The sequence below is a fragment of the Amblyraja radiata genome, unplaced genomic scaffold (assembly GCF_010909765.2).
Source record: "Amblyraja radiata isolate CabotCenter1 unplaced genomic scaffold, sAmbRad1.1.pri scaffold_646_ctg1, whole genome shotgun sequence".
Lineage (NCBI taxonomy): Eukaryota > Metazoa > Chordata > Chondrichthyes > Rajiformes > Rajidae > Amblyraja > Amblyraja radiata.
The window spans coordinates 1-18,764 of record NW_022630675.1 but is presented as its reverse complement, the minus strand read 5'-3'; the positions used below and the strand labels follow the sequence as shown (position 1 = coordinate 18,764).

General features: G+C 51.0%; 1 protein-coding gene across 2 annotated transcripts; it reads left to right on the top strand.

Annotated features, from left to right (window-relative positions):
* The first annotated feature begins 993 nt into the window (after positions 1-993).
* On the top strand, positions 994-16,399 carry wrap53 (WD repeat containing antisense to TP53). Of its 2 annotated transcripts, none has more exons than XM_033016904.1 (8): positions 994-1,148; positions 4,651-4,835; positions 6,246-6,780; positions 10,577-10,675; positions 11,132-11,240; positions 11,408-11,496; positions 14,006-14,096; positions 16,165-16,399. In XM_033016904.1, exons 3-8 carry the CDS (start codon positions 6,422-6,424, stop codon positions 16,387-16,389), a joined length of 972 nt encoding a protein of 323 aa, XP_032872795.1. In that variant the 5' UTR covers positions 994-1,148; positions 4,651-4,835; positions 6,246-6,421; the 3' UTR covers positions 16,390-16,399. The 2 variants fall into 2 exon arrangements, with proteins under 2 accessions (XP_032872795.1, XP_032872794.1); XM_033016903.1 differs by having other exon boundaries at positions 4,630-4,835.
* Positions 16,400-18,764: the final 2,365 nt, after the last annotated feature.

Sequence of the window (18,764 nt, the reverse complement as noted above, 5' to 3'; positions counted from 1 at the left end):
CACCCGAGATTCCCTGTCGCCGGGTAGATTCCACCCGAGATTCCCTGCTGCCGGGTAGATTCCACCCGAGATTCCCTGTCGCCGGGTAGATTCCACCCGAGATTCCCCTGTCGCCGGGTAGATTCCACCCGAGATTCCCTGCCGCCGGGTAGATTCCACCTGAGATTCCCTGTCGCCGGGTAGATTCCACCCAAGATTCCCTGTCGCCGGGTAGATTCCACCCGAGATTCCCTGCTGCCGGGTAGATTCCACCCGAGATTCCCTGCCGCCGGGTAGATTCCACCCGAGATCCCCTGTCGCCGGGTAGATCACACCCGAGATTCCCTGCTGCCGGGTAGATTCCACCCGAGATTCTCCTGTCGCCGGGTCGATTCCACCCGAGATCCCCTGTCGCCGGGTAGATCACACCCGAGATTCCCTGCTGCGGGGTAGATTCCACCCGAGATTCCCTGTCGCCGGGTAGATTCCACCCGAGATTCCCTGCTGCGGGGTAGATTCCACCCGAGATTCCCAGTCGCCGGGTAGATTCCACCTGAGATTCCCTGCTGCCGGGTAGATTCCACCCGAGATTCCGTGCTGCGGGGAAGATGCCACCCGAGATTCCCTGCTGCGGGGAAGATTCCACCTGATGCCGCCAAATTCTTTTAAATTCTTTTAAATTCTTTTAAAATACCTATTTATTTTTTACTAATAAGTGTACATATGTGTCAATGGTTGTCGTGTTTGTATTTTTTTTAACCGGAGGAGATGTAATGGAATTTCGTTGCACAGTATTGTGCAATGACAATAAACGTATTCATTCATTCATTCATTCAGATGCCCTGTCGCCGGGTAGATTCCACCCGAGACTCCCCTGTTGCCGGGTAGATTCCACCCGAGACTCCCCTGTTGCCGGGTAGATTCCACCCGAGACTCCCCTGTTGCCGGGTAGATTAGGGGCCGGGCGCTGCCGTGATTGGCCGAGGCCGGCGGCGGGTTCTCGCGAGAGTGCCGAGGTACCGCTAGGCCCCGGGCGCTGCTGCGGCAATGGCGGCGGGAGTGTGAAGGAGAAAGAGGCGGGAAGATCGAGGAGATCCCGGTCCGGCCCCGGGCAGCGACTGCCACCGACACCCGCCCTCGCACTCACACACACAGGGAGAGAGAGGCAGGTGGGGGACTCGACGGCGAGAGCAATGTCCTGGGGGTCAGTGAGGGAGCCTCCCCCTCCTCCTCACAGTCTGGGGGTCAGTGAGGGAGCCTCCCCCTCCCCCTCACAGCATGGGGTCAGTGAGGGAGCCTCCCCCTCCCCCTCACATTCTGGGGGTCAGTGAGGGAGCCTCCCCCTCCCCCTCACTGTATGGGGGTCAGTGAGGGAGCCTCCCCCTCCTCCTCACTGTATGGGGGTCAGTGAGGGAGCCTCCCCCTCCCCCTCACTGTCTGGGGGTCAGTGAGGGAGCCTCCCCCTCCCCCTCACAGTCTGGGGGTCAGTGAGGGAGCCTCCCCCTCCCCCTCACAGTCTGGGGGTCAGTGAGGGAGCCTCCCCCTCCTCCTCACTGTATGGGGGTCAGTGAGGGAGCCTCCCCCTCCCCCTCACAGTCTGGGGGTCAGTGAGGGAGCCTCCCCCTCCTCCTCACAGTCTGGGGGTCAGTGAGGGAGCCTCCCCCTCCTCCTCACAGTCTGGGGGTCAGTGAGGGAGCCTCCCCCTCCCCCTCACAGTCTGGGGGTCAGTGAGGGAGCCTCCCCCTCCCCCTCACAGTCTGGGGGTCTGTGAGGGAGCCTCCCCCTCCTCCTCACTGTCTGGGGGTCAGTGAGGGAGCCTCCCCCTCATCACAATCTGGGGGTCAGTGAGGGAGCCTCCCCCTCCCCCTCACAGCATGGGATCAGTGAGGGAGCCTCCCCCTCATCACAGTCTGGGGGTCGGTGAGGGAGCCTCCCCCTCACAGCATGGGGTCGGTGAGGGAGCCTACCCCTCATCACAGTCTGGGGGTCAGTGAGGGAGCCTCCCCCTCACAGCATGGGGTCAGTGAGGGAGCCTCCCCCTCACAGTCGGGTCAGTGAGGGAGCCTACCCCTCATCAGTCTGGGGGTCAGTGAGGGAGCCTCCCCCTCCTCCTCACAGTCTAGGGTCAGTGAGGGAGCCTCCCCCCCCCCCTCACTGTCTGGGGGTCAGAGAGGGAACTCTGGGTGGAGTAGGGGGGGGGGGGTCAGAAAGGAAGCTTGCTGGTATAAGAGGAGGTCTCCCATTCCTCAAACAGCCTGGGAGGTCAGAGGGAGAGCCTTATTTCATTATGGTCAGAGAGGGAGCTTTCCCTTCACAGCCCGGAGGGTCGACTCGCTGATCCCCCTCACAGTCCTGGGGGTCATGGAGGGAACTCCCATCTCAGAGAAAGATTATACCATCTTGTTGTGGAAAAAAAAAACCCCATTGGGGAAGAAATCTGCTGCTCACTAACATAGTTGAGAATGAAGTCTGCAATGATTGAGCGAGAGTAAGGTGGTCGATCAACACAGTCCTTGCACAGGGTTTCGACCTGATCCTTCCCCCATCTTCTTCCCCTCCCCTCCCAACAGATCTGCTCCATCGGCCAAGTTCCTCCTTGTTACGCCAGATTCCTGCATCATGGAAAAAACATTAGATTTTTATACCCTGCGAATGAAGCAAAAAGGAAAAAGTAACCCAGCAGACATTAAGTCGTACAGCGTGGGAACAGGCTCTTTACCCAACTTGCCTCAGCTACACTAGTCCCACCTGCTTTCGCTTACCCCATATCCCTTCAAACCTGTCCTCTCCATATATACCTGTCTAAATGTTTCGTAAATGTTGTGACAGTACCTGCCTCCTCTGGCAGCCCGTTCCATACACCTACCACCCTTTGCATTAGAAAGTTACCCCTCAGGTTCCTATTAAATCTTTCCCCCCCCTCACCTTAAACCGATGTCCTGTGGTTCTCGATTCCCCTCAGCCATTGAAAAGGAATGGGAGATTCAAACCCAATTAGTTTAGCAGCCCACATCATTAATCCCACAAAGAATATGTCACAAAGCCGAGCACTCATTTCTTCCCCTAGTGAATTTAACAACAATCTGATTCGGATACTAAGTCTGAAGAAGGGTCTCGATCTGAAACATCACCCATTCCTTCTATCCAGAGATGCTGCCTGTCCCACTGTGTTACTCCAACATTTGTGTCTTATCTAGAATTTTATTCCACAGTTAACATTTCAAACCCCTGTCCCACGGTACGAGCTCATTCCAAGAGTTCTCCCGAGTTTGCCCTGATTCGAACTCGGAGATTTACGGTAATGGCCACTCGTCGGTACTCGGGGCTCTCGTGGACATTTTTCATCATGTTGAAAAATCTTCACGAGTCTTCCCGTGCTTACCTGCCGTTAGCGAGACTTCCCGAGTACCTGCCGTTAGCGCTAAGAGACGTCCCCGAGCTCCGACGTACCCGCTACGTTCATTCTCCGTGCTTACCACGAGTTTGATTTTTTTTAAACTCGGGAGAGCTCTTGGAATGAACTCGTACCGTGGGACAGGGCTATCACTGTTACGTTACAGTTGGCCAAGACATTGGCCGCATTTGGAGTATTGTGTTCAGTTTTTGTCCCCCTGCTATCGGAACTGACGCCATTTAACTGGATAGGGCACAGAGAAGATTTACGGGGATGCTGCTGGGACTCGAGGGTCCGAGCTGCAGGGAGCTTGGGCTGGCTAGGACTCTATTCCTTGGAGTGCAGGAGGCTGAGGGGTGAGGTGACCTTGTAAAGGTGTATAAAAATCATGAGGGGGAACAGATAGGGTGATCGCACAGAGTCTTTTACTCAGTGTAAGGGAATCAAGAATCAGAGGATATCGGAGCCTGATAGGAAAGGTTTAGAGGGAAGATAGGCACAAAAAAGCTGGAGTAACTCTGCGGGAAAGGCAGCATCTTGAGAGAAGGAATGGGTGACGTTTCGGGTCGAGACCCTTCTTCAGACTTCGGGTTTGGAGAGATATGTTATTATCCCACTATCTCATCCACTGGGGACAATTTACAGAGGGCCATTTAACCGACAAATCCTCACTTCTTTGGAGTGTGGGCAGAAACCGGGGTACCCGGAGGAAACACACCCGATCACAGGGAGAACGTGCAAACTCCATGCAGACAAACTCCTGTGGTCAGAATCGAACCCGGGTCTCTGGCGCTGTGAGGCAGCAATTCTACCGCTGCACCCCGAGTTCTGAATTTATTTTTTCGCTTTATTTTTTTCCCCCAGCAGTGCTTGACACTAGTTTAAGAGAAAGGATATATCTTGTTTTATCTTTATTTATTTATTTATTTTTAAAAAAGTTTTTTTTTAAAAGATTGATTTTTATTTATTATTATTATTTTATTTTTTTTTTTTAAATATCTTTTTATTTGAAGCAATTGTACAGAGATACAACATTCGGGCATCTAAAATTATACAATTATTGTATAGCTTCATTTTTAACCTTATGATATATTAATATCTTTATATATATATTTTAACCTTATGATAAATTATGAAAATGAAAACAGAAAAGTGGAGATATACCTTGCCCCTCGTCCCGTCCCCTGTCCCTCCTCCCCAGCCTCACCCAACCCAGCATCGGATTTAAATTTAAATTTGTGTTTATTTTTGTTAAGGTGAATATTCTTTTCTCTAAGGAACCCAGGCCCGGGGGATATAACAGCATCCGAGGGTTCTGCCCCTGTAAATGGCTGGTGGCAACTGATCATTCGACTGTCGTTCCTTGCTCTCTATGCACTTGCCTTGTCCCTTGAAGAAGACAAGGGCTCCTTGGACTGGTTCTCCTCCGTCTCAGCGCCCTGATCGTGCTTTGCACCCGGGGGTAAGTGCTTGCCTCGCCCCTTTGTGAGGATGATGGGTGCCAAGGGAGGGGTCGCGGAGGCTGACACGATAGAAGTGTCGCGAAGGCTTCGAGTTAGGCCGCATGGATAAGCAGGGAGTGGAGGGTTATGGAGCATCTTTAGAGATGAGGAGATCAGCCAGTCTGAGTCTGAAGAAGGGTTTCGACCCGAAATGTTGCCTATTTCCTTCGCTCAATAGATGCTGCCTCACCCGCTGAGTTTCTCCAGCATTTTTGTCTACCTCCAGTCTGCAAAGACTGGGCCCTTTCCCAACCACCCATCTCCATTCACCCCTTAACAGCCTGACTGCAATAGAGAAAAATATAGATAAATATCTGAATAAATTAAGTCATTCGTCCTTCATTCACCCTTCTAGTTTAATTCACCACAACATAATTTTAATTCACCCTTGGGTGAACGGTGCATCAGTTTCAGAAGCACTGGTCTGATCTACTCCAGCGGGTGTGGGTGAGGCTAACGCTGGGGTATTGTGGACTGACAGAGTGCGTTCCCTCCTTCTCCAGCTGCCCGCTGTTCTCGTTCTTGTTCTTGGATTCTTGGCCCTCCAAAATATTCAAATGGAATTTAAATTGGAGGTGGTGGAGGGAGGACTTAAGCCAGAAAGGGTTTTTGGGAAGAAAGAGCTACCTTAAATTTAGTTGTATCTGGTTGGGTAACTATGGTAGGGTGAAGATTATTCCATGCTTTAATTGTGCGGGGGAAGAACGAATTACTGTACACATCTGAAGAAGGGTTTCGGCCCGAAACGTCGCCTATTTCCTTCGCTCCATAGATGCTGCTGCACCCGCTGAGTTTCCCCAGCAATTTTGTGTACCTACTGTACACATCTGTCTTGGTAGCTTGGAGCGCAGAAGGTTAAGGGGGGACTTGATAGAGGTCTTTAAAATGATGAGAGGGATAGACAGATAATGAAATGATGAGAGGGATTGATGTTTATAAGCTTTTCCCACTGAGGGTAGGGAAGATTCAAACAAGAGGACATGACTTGAGAATTAAGGGACAGAAGTTTAGGGGTAACATGAGGGGGAATTTCTTTACTCAGAGAGTGGTAGCTGTGTGGAATGAGCTTCCAGTGGAAGTGGTGGAGGCAGGTTCGATTTTATCATTTAAAAATAAATTGGATAGTTATATGGACGGGAAAGGAATGGAGGGTTATGGTCTGAGTGCAGGTAGATGGGACTAGGGGAAAATAAGTGTTCGGCACGGACTAGAAGGGCCGAGATGGCCTGTTTCTGTGCTGTAATTGTTATATGGTTATAGCTGGAATCACAAATTGGATCGAATGCCCTCGTCTGCTCCTAATTGGTTTGGGTTTGGTGTAGGTTTTGTAATCTATGTCGAGCTGACCATTTAACATTTTGTAAAAACAGGTCAAACGTCAGTCCAGTGCCGCCACGGTTGAGCCGCCGCTGTCCGTGGTGATGAATACGGTGCCCCGGCACAAGGCCTCCACCGTCTACCAGCACACGGCCTCCAGAAAGCGATCCAAAAACTTTAAAAAGCGCTACCCTTGTCGCACCAAGGCCGTGTGACCGAGGCGGCAACCATGGCGACGGCCGCCGCCGCCGCTGGGCCCGACCCCAGTGATGAACCGGCACCGCGGCGGCCGGCCGAGGCCGAGCCCCCGGCGAAGGCCGCCAGACTGGCGAGGGGCAGCTGCCCCCCGGCACCGACCGGCAGCGAAGACCCCGGCGCCACCGCGCGGGGAACGGACCCCGAGGGCCCGCCGGGCTCGGAGCCCACGGGTATCGCGGTGACGGGGGGAGGCGGGGCCGGGGACCACGGTCCCAGCGATGTCCCACACTACCCCGAGCCCCTGTGGCTGGACGGAGGCAACCTCTACGAAGCGGGCGTGGACCCCGGGAGCGATGTGGAGCCGTACACGCAGGGCGGCAGCCATTACTGGTGAGTAACTCACAACCTCCAGCGCTGCGAGGTGTCTGCGATGGTTAGAGCAGCAGGTGGAGCTGCTGCCTTAGAGCTCCAGCAACAAGGGTCCCATCCTGACCTCTGGAGTGTGTGTGTGTGTGCATGCGCGCCCATCTGTGTACCAGTATGAGTGTCATTGTATGTATGCGTGCATATCTATGCATGTCATTGCGCGTGCATGACTGCGTGCAAGTCTGCATACATGTCTATGCATGACAGTGCATGCATGACTGTGTGTGGGTGCGTATCTGTTCATGTCAGTGCGTACGTGTCTGTACAAGTCAGCGCGTGTGCATTTGTGCTTGTGCCATATCAGTGTGAGCGTGTCTGCGTACGTGTCTGTGTGTTAGTGTGTGCACACCTGTCTGTTCTTGCTAGTCAGTGTTCATGTGTGTCAGTGTGTGTGTATCTGTGTGTGTGCGTGTATCTCTGTGTCTGCCTGTGCGTGTGTGTGTATCTGTGTGTGTGCGTGTATCTCTGTGTCTGCCTGTGCGTGTGTGTGTATCTGTGCCACAGAAAGCTGTGGAAGCCATATCAGTGAATACTTTTAAGGCAGAGAAAGACAAATTCTCAATTAGAACGGGTGTCGAGGGTTATGGGGAGAAGGCAGGAAAATGGGATTAGGAGGCAGAGATCAGCCATGATTGAATGGCAGAGTAGACTCGATGGGCCCAATGGCCTGACTCCTATAACTTGTGAAATGTCGCCTCCCCATGTTCTCCAGAGATGCTGCTTCATAACAAGAGGATTTCAGTATAGGAGTAGAGAGGTTCTTCTGCAGCTGGTCTGGTGAGACCACATCTGGAGTATTGTGTACAGTTTTGGTCTCCTAATTTGAGGAAGGACATCCTTGCTATTGAGGCAGTGCAGCGTAGGTTCACCGGATTGATCCCTGGGATGGTGGGACTGTCATATGTGGAAAGATTGAAAAGACTAGGCTTGTATTCACTGGAGTTTAGAAGGATGAGGGGGGATCTTATAGAAACATATAAAATTATAAAAGGACTGGACAAGCTAGATGCAGGAATAATGTTCCCAATGTTGGGCGAGTCCAGAACCAGGGGCCACACACAGTCTTAGAATAAGGGGGGGAGGCCATTTAAGACTGAGGTGAGAAAAAACTTTTTCACCCAGAGAGTTGTGTGAATCTGTGGCCATTTGGGACTGAGATGAGGAGAAACTTTTTCACCCAGAGAGTTGTGAATTTATGGAATTCCCTGCCCCAGAGGGCAGTGGAGGCCAAGTCACTGGATGGATTTAAGAGAGAGTTAGATAGAGCTCTAGGGGCTGGTGTAATCAAGGGATTATGGGGAGAAGGCAGGAATGGGTTATTGATTGGGGACGATCAGCCATGATCACAATGAATGGCGGTGCTGGCTGGAAGGGCCGAATGGCCTCCCCCTGTACCTGTTTTCTCTGTTTCAATGCTTGACCCGCTGAGTTATTCCAGCACGCCGTGCCCTTTAGTGAAGGCCACTCCACTCGAGACACAGAGGCTCGATTAACATGACCTTTCAGTGTCCCTGAACTCGAGATTCTACCAAACTCTCCAGTTCGAACCCGACACTTGGCCGCTGAATTGGCAGATTGACGATACAAACAAGAGCATTGAAAACTAAACAAGAGGGAGGTCATTTGGCCCGTGTTTCACTTCTCTAAAACGGTTCCAACAAATCCCAGCTGTACGCAGAGCAGCTGTGATCTTAGCTCCCTCTGCATCCCGGAGCTTGTTCTGAGATATGCCCGTCTCAGTCTTGATGCCTTCCCCACACTGTTCAGAACTACTCTGAAGAAGGGTCCTCGACCCGAAACGTCACCTATTCCTTTTCTGTCATACGCTGAGAGAATGGAGCGGCTGGGCTTGTACACTCAAGTTCAAGTGAGTTTATTGTCATGTGTCCCTGTATAGGACAATGAAATTCTTGCTTTGCTCCAGCACACAGAACATAGTAGGCATTTACTACAAAACAGATCAGTGTGTCCATATACCATAATATAAATATATACACACATGAATAAATAAACTGATAAAGTGCAAATAACAGTCTGAAGAAGGGTTTCGGCCCGAAACGTTGCCTATTTCCTTCGCTCCATAGATGCTGCTGCACCCGCTGAGCTTCTCCAGTTTTTTTGTATACCCGCAAATAACAGATAATGTGTTATTAATAATCAGAGTATTGTCCGAGCCAAGTTTAATAGCCTGATGGCTGTGGGGAAGTAGCTATTCCTGAACCTGGTTGTTGCAGTCTTCAGGCTCCTGTACCTTCTACCTGAAGGTAGCAGGGAGATGAGTGTGTGGCCAGGATGGTGTGGGTCTTTGATGATACTGCCAGCCTTTTTGAGGCAGCGACTGCGATAAATCCCCTCGATGGAAGGAAGGTCAGAGCCGATCTACCTGGCTCTGGAGTTTACAAGGTTGAGAGGTGTGGGAGATTGCAACCTTCACGTGGTCCGCCCTGTTTCAACGAATGCAATCAACCCGGCGTGCACAATCAAATAAGATCAAACAGTACAAGTTGTCCTACAAATTTAGGCTGTGCACGCCATACGCAAGAAGAAGAAGAAGAAGTGGGATGAGAGGGGATCTTATTGAAACATATAAGATTATTAAGGGTTTGTATACCCTAGAGGCATGAAACATGTTCCCGATGTTGGGGGAGTCCAAAACCAGAGTTCACACTTAGTTTAAGAATAAGGGGTAAGCAATTTAAAATGGAGACGAGGAAACCAGTGAGATAGATAGCTGCTCTCTAGTTGTGGTAGGATGGATCATAAGTCCATAAGAGATGGGAGCAGAATTAGGCCATTCAGCCCATCAAGTCCACTCCGCCATTCAATCATGGCTGATCTATCTTTCTCTCTCAACCCCATTCTCCTGTCTTCTCCCCATAAACCATGACACCCGCACTAATCAAGAATCTAGAGTCTGAAGAAGGGTCTCGACCCGAAACGTCACCCATTCCTTCTCTCCAGAGATGCTGCCCATCCCGCTGGGTTACTCCAGCTTTTTGTGTCTTATCTTCAGTTTAAACCAGCATCTGCAGTTCCTTCCTGCACAAGAATCTATCCATCTCTGCCGTAAAAAATCCCATTGTCTCCACAAACCTCTGCGGCAATGAATTCCACAGATTCACCAAAGGAATTCCTCCTCATGATTTGAGAATTAAGGGACAGAAGTTTAGGGGTAACATGAGGGGGATCTTCATTACTCAGAGAGTGGTAGCTGTGTGGAATGAGCTTCCAGTGGAAGTGGTGGAGGCAGGTTCGATTTTGTCATTTAAAAATAAATCGGATAGGTATATGGACGGGAAAGGAATGGAGGGTTATGGTTTGAGTGCAGGTAGATGGGATTAGGTGAGAGTTATGCCCCTGTCCCACTTAGGAAACCTGAACGGAAACCTCTGGAGACTTTGCGCCCCACCCAAGGTTTCCGTGCGGTTCCCGGAGTTTGCAGGTGGTTGCCGGAGGTTGCAGGTAGTGGAAGCAGGTAGGGAGACTGACAAAAACCTCCGGGAACCGCACGGATCGGTTAGGTCGGTTGCAAAGTCTACAGAGGATTCCGTTCAGGTTTCCTAAGTGGGACAGGGGCATATGGGAATGTCCTTTTATTCCAAGGCCGGTGGTAGACCCTCCCGCGAGTGCAAACATTCCTCCTCCACGTCCACTCTATCCAGGCCTTTCACTGTTTTGAGTGGAATGAGTCGTCTGTCTTCGGCTCTGCGGCGCGACCAAGCAGAGTGTGAGTGAGCCTGTTCTTTCCTGCCCCACGCAGCCAGGTGGAGTACAACTTCAGCCAAGAGCCGCAGTTCCTGGTGGGGGCCTGGGAGGAGTACGCCAGCACGACGGAGAACTTCCTGAAAGGGTGCAAGTGGTGAGTCTTCCCTCTTGCGCGTGGCGTGCACGGCCTAGCGCCGCAGACGAGACGCTTTCCGGGGCGCATCTGTAGAAGATGGCGAGGGTTGTTGTCGGGGGGGGGGGGAACCTGCCACGATCCCTTTTGCAGATCAACAAAATGATCGACCCTTCACGGAATTTGGAGAAAAAGCACCTCATATTCCGCTTGTGGAGTCTGTATCCTGGGGGCATGAACATTGAATTCTCCCAATTTTGTTAGCCCTTGCTGTCTCCTCCCCTTCCTCAGCCCTCGGGCTGTTGTCTCCTCCTTTTTCATTTCTTCTCCCCGCCCCCCCATCAGTCTCGACCAGAAACGTCGCCTCTTCCTTCGCTCCATAGATGCTGCCTCACCCGCTGAGTTTCTCCTGCATTTCTGTCCACCTGGGATTAAATGGCAGATTACTGTTACTGACTGGTCTTCTCCCCAACCCAGGGCCCCTGACGGTTCCTGTATCCTGACCAACAGCGCTGACAACACCCTGAGAATCTTCAACCTCCCCTCCGAGCTGTACGAGATGAGGTGCAGCGTTCTGCCTGAAATGGTGGGTGTTTCCTCAACTCCGCAGCTTCCTCCCTCCCCACTCCTCCTCGCCAGAGATGCTGCCCGTCCCGCTGAGATACCCCAGCATTTTGTGTCTATCGTTGGTTAAAAGCTCTCCCATCTTGCGTTCTAGTTTGTGGTCTTTGATGCCACCGTCTGTCTTTGCAGAGGCCGGTGCTACGGATGACCGAGGGCGATACCATCTATGATTATTGCTGGTTCCCCGTGATGTCCTCCATGGCTCCTGAAACCTGCTTGTAAGTTGTGAATCTCGTCGAACCTGCGTCATTCTTTCATGGCCTATTAACTGTACGCGCGGTGCTTTTACACACAGTTGGCGCAGTGGTGGAGTTCCCGCCTCGCAGTGCCATGGATAGAAACATAGAAAATAGGTGCAGGAGTAGAGGCCATTCGGCCCTTCGAGCCTGCACCGCCATTCAATATGATCATGGCTGATCATCCAACTCAGTATCCCGTACCTGCCTTCTCTCCATACCCCCTGATCCCTTTAGCCACAAGGGCCACATCTAACTCCCTCTTAAATATAGCCAATGAACTGTGTGGCCTCAACTACCTTCTGTGGCAGAGAATTCCACAGATTCACCACTCTCTGTGTGTGAAAAAAAAATGTTTTCCTCATCTCGGTCCTAAAAGTTTTCCCCCTTATCCTTAAACTGTGACCCCTTGTTCTGGACTTCCCCAACATCGGGAACAATCTTCCTGCATCTAGCCTGTCCAATCCCTTAAGAATTTTGTAAGTTTCTATAAGATCCCCCCTCAATCTTCTAAATTCTAGCGAGTACAAGCCGAGTCTATCCAGTCTTTCTTCATATGAAAGTCCTGACATCCCAGGAATCAGTCTGGTGAACCTTCTCTGTACTCCCTCTATGGCAAGAATGTCTTTCCTCAGATTAGGAGACCAAAACTGTACGGAATACTCCAGGTGTGGTCTCACCAAGACCCTGTAGTAGAACCTCCCTGCTCCTATACTCAAACCAGATCCTGTTTCAGACTTGACTATGGTGCTGTCCGTGTGGAGTTTGCACGTTCTCCCTGTGACCCCGTGCGGTTTCTCCGGGTGCTCCCTTGAAACATATAAGATTGTTAAGGGCTTGGACACGCTAGAGGCAGGAAACATGTTCCCCATGTTGGGGGAGTCCAGAACCAGGGACACAGTTTAAGAATAAGGAGTAAGCCATTTATAACGGAGACGAGGAGACACTTTTTCTCACAGAGAGTTGTGAGTCTGTGGAATTCTCTGCCTCAGAAGGCGGTGGAGGCCGGTTCTCTGGATGCTTTCAAGAGAGAGCTAGATAGAGCTCTTAAAAATAGCGGAGTCAGGGGATGTGGGGAGAAGGCTGGAACAGGGAATGATCAGCCATGATCACATTGAATGGCAGTGCTGGCTCGAAGGGCCGAATGGCCTCTACTCCTGCACCTATTGTCTATTGTCGCACACTCCAAGGACGTGCAGGCTTGTAGGATAATCCTCGATGAGTGTATGTGGAGAGGATGTTCCCACTAGCGGGAGAGTCCAGAGCCAGAGGGCGTAGCCTCTGAACCAAAGGACACATACCTCTGGAAAGAGGAGGAGGATGGTGATTTAGCCAGAGGGTGGTGATTCATTGCCGCAGACGGCTGTGGGTGCCGTCATTGGGTATTTTTAAGGCGGAGATTGGCAAATGCTTGGCTAGTGCCGGCGTCAAGGTTCACGGGGAGATGGCGGGAGAGTGCGACTGCGAGGGAAAGATAGAGCAGCCATGATGGAATGGCGGGGTAGACTCAACGGGCCGAATGGCCTACTTCTGCTCCGACAACTGATAATAATAATAATATCTTTTATTGTCATTGCACATAAGCGCAACGAGATTTGGTATGCAGCTTCCATCCGATGTCATTACATAAATAACTAATACAATTTAGATTTAGATACCCCGAGAACATGGATTGTACAAAGACCATTACAACAGTAAAACAGTTCAAACAGACTAAAGTGCAGATGTGTCTGTGCGACATGACCATCCGAGGGAGACAGTCCATGGGGGGTTGGGGGGCACTCAGCAGGGCCGGTTCAGAGCCGCTATAGCTCTGGGAATGAAGCTGTTCCTGAGTCTGGAGGTTTCGGGCGTAGAAGGCCTTGTAACGTCTGCCGGAGGGAAGTAGTTCGAACAGTCCATTATGAATGCTGACGGGCTTCCTGAGGCACTGTGTGTGGTAGATGCCCTCCAAGTCTGGTAGCTGTGTCCCAATGATCTTCTGCGCTCTGTGGACGACGCGCTGAAGAGCTCTCCTCTCCGCCTCCGTGTAGCTGAGATACCACAGCTGATGAACCCGGAGTGTAGGATAGTGCTGGAATACGGGGTGATCGCTGGTCGGCACGGACTTAAGGGCCTGTATCTCCAAAGAACGGGCAGCACGGTGGCGCAGCGGTAGAGTTGCTGCCTCGCAGCGCCAGAGACCCGGGTTTGATGCTGCCTATACGGAGTTTGCACGTGACCCGCGTGGTTTTTCTCCGGGATCGCCAGTTTCCTCCCACGCTCCAAAGACCGTGTGGGTTTGTAGGTTAATTGGCTTTGGTACAATTGTAAATTGTGTGTGTAGATAGTGCTAGTGTGCGCAGATCGACGGTCGGCACGGACTCGGTGGGCCGAAGGGCCTGTTCCCGTGCTGCATCTGTCAACTAAACGGAAGTGTGTGCCGGGCTGGTGCGGGTGTGGGGATGGGACGCAGCTTCCAATCACCGTGTTGCCAATGTTCCCTCCACAGCCTGGCCAGCAGCAGCCGCGACAATCCGATTCATGTCTGGGACGCCTTCTACGGTGACCTGCGAGCCACCTTCCGGCCCTACAACCACCTGGTGAGTCTCTGGGTTTACCTGGGGGGGGGGGGGGGGTTGGTGCCAGCCTGCCCAGAGCACCACCCCAATCCTGGCTCGGGCATAAACCTGACTGGGGTGTGTCGGGAGAGGAACTGCAGATGCTGCTTTAAACCGGATATAGGCACAAAGTGCTGGAGTAACTCAGCAGAACAGGCAGCAGGAACGGACAGACAGGTAGAGAGAAAGAATGGATTAAGAAGGGTCTCGACCGGAAACGTTACCCATTCCTTCCCTCCAGAGATGCTGCCCGTCCCGCTGAGTTACTCCGGCATTTTGCGTCTTTGAGAGAAAGGTTGTAGTTTCGACACCGGGACACGAGGTTCCCGATCTCCTTCCTGTACTCCGACGCATCGTGATTTGATATCCGGCCCACGGCGGTGGTGTCGCCTGTGAATCTGTAAAAAATGGAAGTGAGAGGCCAGGCCTGCTGTACGTAGTGAGAGGCCCGGCCTGCCGTGATGACCAAAGATCCTACAGCGAGCAAGATAGTCCACTCGACGAAAAAGACGTAGTACGGTCATGGGTGATTTTCGGCCCCATTTCCGTAACCGGCTTCCGTCTCCGCACCAAAGATCCCGTAGATACTATTGCGGAGACGGAAGCCGGTTACGGAAACATCCTCGTAAAAATAAAAGTTATTTGGGAAAAATCTTCCCATTTTCAGAATTTTAATTTCTTAACACAAACTGTTCCCCCGCAACGTTGATTACACTGCTGGTCGGGTGGGGTCCGGTTACTGAAATGGATGAAAAAAAGGCCCACGTTCCGCTCCGTTGCGTACTACACGTCAGCCCATTGCATTTAGCAGGAGTGGTCTATCTTGCTCCGCTATAGGATCTTTGGTAATGAGAGGCCCGGCCTGCTGTAGTGAGAGGCCCAGCCCGGCCTGCCGTTGCCTGCTGCCGCTGCATCTCCTGTGGGCACCCGAAAAAGGGACCACATCACCCCCCCGATCCTGGCCTCTCTCCACTGGCTCCCTGTGCGGTTCCGTATACATTTCAAGACCCTCCTCTATGTCTACAAAGCCCTCAATGGGCTTGTCCTGCCCCCTCCTACATTAAAAGCCTTCTCACCCACCACTCCACCTCCAGGCCCCTCAGATCGGCCGACTTGGGGCTGCTGAATATCCCACGGTCCAGGCATAAGCTTTGGGGCGATCGACCGTGCCTTTGCGGTTGCAGCCCCTAGACTGTGGAACAGCATCCCCCTTCCCATCAGAACGAACAACCCCCTCCATCGACTCTTTAAGTCAAGACTAAAAACTTATCTATACTCCCAAGCCTTTCCTGACGTCCACTGAGCGAGGTTCTACTGCAGTTGTACAGGGTCTTGGTGAGACCACACCTGGAGTATTGCGTACAGTTTTGGTCTCCAAATCTGAGGAAGGACATTATTGCCATAGAGGGAGTGCAGAGAAGGTTCACCAGACTGATTCCTGGGATGTCAGGACTGTCTTATGAAGAAAGACTGGATAGACTTGGTTTATACTCTCTAGAATTTAGGAGATTGAGGGGGGATCTTATAGAAACTTACAAAATTCTTAAGGGGTTGGACAGGCTAGATGCAGGAAGATTGCTCCCGATGTTGGGGAAGTCCAGGACAAGGGGTCACAGCTTAAGGATAAGGGGGAAATCCTTTAAAACCGAGATGAGAAGAACTTTTTTCACACAGAGAGTGGTGAATCTCTGGAACTCCCTGCCACAGAGAGTAGTCGAGGCCAGTTCATTGGCTATATTTAAGAGGGAGTTAGATGTGGCCCTTGTGGCTAAGGGGATCAGAGGGTATGGAGAGAAGGCAGGGATGGGATACTGAGTTGGATGATCAGCCATGATCATATTGAATGGCGGTGCAGGCTTGAAGGGACGAATGGCCTACTCCTGCACCTAATTTCTATGTTTCTATGTTCTATGTTTCTATATGTATGTAGTTTGTTTATACTATTCTTATAACAAATGTAAAGCACTTTGGCCAACGAGAGTTGTTTTTTTAAATGTGCAATATAAATAAATGTGACTTGACTTGACTGTGTGCGCTCTTGTGTTGTCAGGACGAGCTGACGTCCGCTCACTCCCTGTGCTTCACGCCCGACGGCGCTCAGCTCTACTGCGGCTTCGACAAGATGGTGAGGGTGTTCGAGACGTCTCGGCCCGGCCGGGAATGCGAGAAGAGGCCGACGATGGGTAGGTCTCTGGGCTCGCCACAGCGAACGCAAACTCACCCCCCCTTTAATGATGGTTCATCCCAGCACCTTCCTCAACCCCGTCACCGGTGAGGAGCTGCCAGATCACATAGAAACATAGAAAATAGGTGCAGGAGTAGAGGCCATTCGGCCCTTCGAGCCTGCACCATTCGCCATTCGATATGATCATGGCTGATCATCCAACTCAGTATCCCATCCCTGCCTTCTCTCCATACCCCCTGATCCCTTTAGCCACAAGGGCCACATCTAACTCCCTCTTAAATATAGCCAATGAACTGTGTGGCCTCAACTACCTTCTGTGGCAGAGAATTCCACAGATTCACCACTCTCTGTGTGTGAAAAAAGATTTTCTCATCTCGGTCCTAAAAGACTTCCCTCTTATCTTTAAACTGTGACCCCCTAGTTCTGGACTTCCCCAACATCGGGAATAATCTTCCTGCATCTAGCCTGTCCAACCCCTTAAGAATTTTGTAAGTTTCTATAAGATCCCCCCTCAATCTTCTAAATTCTAGCGAGTACAAACCGAGTCTATCCAGTCTTTCTTCATATGAAAGTCCTGACATCCCAGGAATCAGTCTGGTGAACCTTCTCTGTACTCCCTCTATGGCAAGAATGTCTTTCCCCAGCTTGCTGGGCCTACCAGATCTCCCCATTGCTGGGCCTACCAGATCTCCCCATTGCTGGGCCAACCAGATCACTCGGCTTGTACTCGCTAGAATTTAGAAGATTGAGGGGGGATCTTATAGAAACTTACAAAATTCTTAAGGGGTTGGACAGGCTAGATGCAGGAAGATTGTTCCCGATGTTGGGGAAGTCCAGGACAAGGGGTCACAGCTCAAGGATAGAGGGGAAATCCTTTAAGACCGAGATGAGAAAAACATTTTTCACACAGAGAGTGGTGAATCTCTGGAACACCAGCTTGCCTGTTTCCTTTATCATTGATACTATTTTGCAGATGTTTCATTCATTTGTTGGACATCTCTCCACATCATCGTCTATATCTCTCGTCTCCCATTCCCCCCCCGACATCAGTCTGAAGAAGGGGGCCTCGACCGAAACGTCACCCATTCCTTCTCTCCGGAGACGCTGCCGCTCCCGCTGAGTCACTCCAGCATTTCGTGTCCATCTTCGGAATTTTAATTCCGTTGTATAAAAGCTCACTGTCCGGCATCGAGCGAAGATTCGTCTGCTCCTCACGTACAGAATTTCACGTTGATGTGAAGTTTGTTCCCGCATGCACTCGAGCCTTTCCCTTATCACATGGGCCCACATCAATCACACATCGAGCACCTCAGGCAGATGCAGATTAACTAATACTAATACAGATGTCCTGTTCGCCAATAGTTCTCATTTTATTGTAATTCCCATTTTTTTTAGTTTAGTTTACATACAGCGCGGAAACAGGCCCTTCCGCCCACTGGGTCCGTGCCGACCAGCGATCCCCGCACACCAAAGGGCCTGTCCCACTTTCCCGAGTTATTCACGAATTCTCCCGGGTTTTCAAACTCGCAGAATGTTCGTAACGAGTCTGTAGGAGTCCGTGGATATATCGTGGCGGCTCGTTCTATAACCTCCTCAGAAAAACTCGTTCAAGAAATAAAGGTTGCAAGTTTGAGGGAAGCTGTGGAAGAGATCTTGGCCTGATTCCTGGGATGGCAGGACTTTGTGGCAGAGAATTCCACAGATTCACCACTCTCTGTGTGTGAAAAAAAATGTTTTCCTCATCTCGGTCCTAAAAGATTTCCCTCTTATCCTTAAACTGTGACCCCTTGTTCTAGACTTCCCCAACATCGGGAACAATCTCCCTGCATCGAGCCTGTCCAACCCCCTAAGAATTTTGTAAGTTTCTATAAGATCCCCCCTCAATCTTCTAAATTCTAGCGAGTACAAGCCGATCTGAGGAAAGACATCATCTTTCTGAGGAAAGACATTCTTGCCATAGAGGGAGTACAGAGAAGGTTCACCAGACTGATTCCTGGGATGTCAGGACTTTCATATGAAGAAAGACTGGATAGACTCGGCTTGTACTCGCTAGAATTTAGAAGGTTGAGGGGGGGGATCTTATAGAAACTTACAAAATTCATAAGGGGTTGGACAGGCTAGATGCAGGAAGATTATTCCCGATGTTGGGGAAGTCCAGAACTAGGGGTCACAGTTTAAGGATAAGCGGGAAGTCTTTTAGGACCGAGATGAGAAAAACATTTTTTTTCCACACACAGAGAGTGGTGAATCTGTGGAATTCTCTGCCACAGAAGGTAGTTGAGGTCAGTTCATTGGCTATATTTAAGAGGGAGTTAGATGTGGCCCTTGTGGCTAAAGGGATCAGGGGGTATGGAGAGAAGGCAGGTACGGGATACTGAGTTGGATGATCAGCCATGATCATATTGAATGATCGAATTGAAGGGCCGAATGGCCTACTCCTGCACCTATTTTCTATGTTTCTATGT

Coding starts and splice junctions, on each gene's coding strand:
- wrap53 (XM_033016904.1), top strand. CDS start 6,422: ATGGCGACGGCCGCCGCCGCCGCTGGGCCCGACCCCAGTGATGAACCG. Junction 11,241..11,407: donor GCAGCGTTCTGCCTGAAATG/GTGGGTGTTTCC, acceptor CTGTCTTTGCAG/AGGCCGGTGCTACGGATGAC. Junction 11,497..14,005: donor ATGGCTCCTGAAACCTGCTT/GTAAGTTGTGAA, acceptor TTCCCTCCACAG/CCTGGCCAGCAGCAGCCGCG.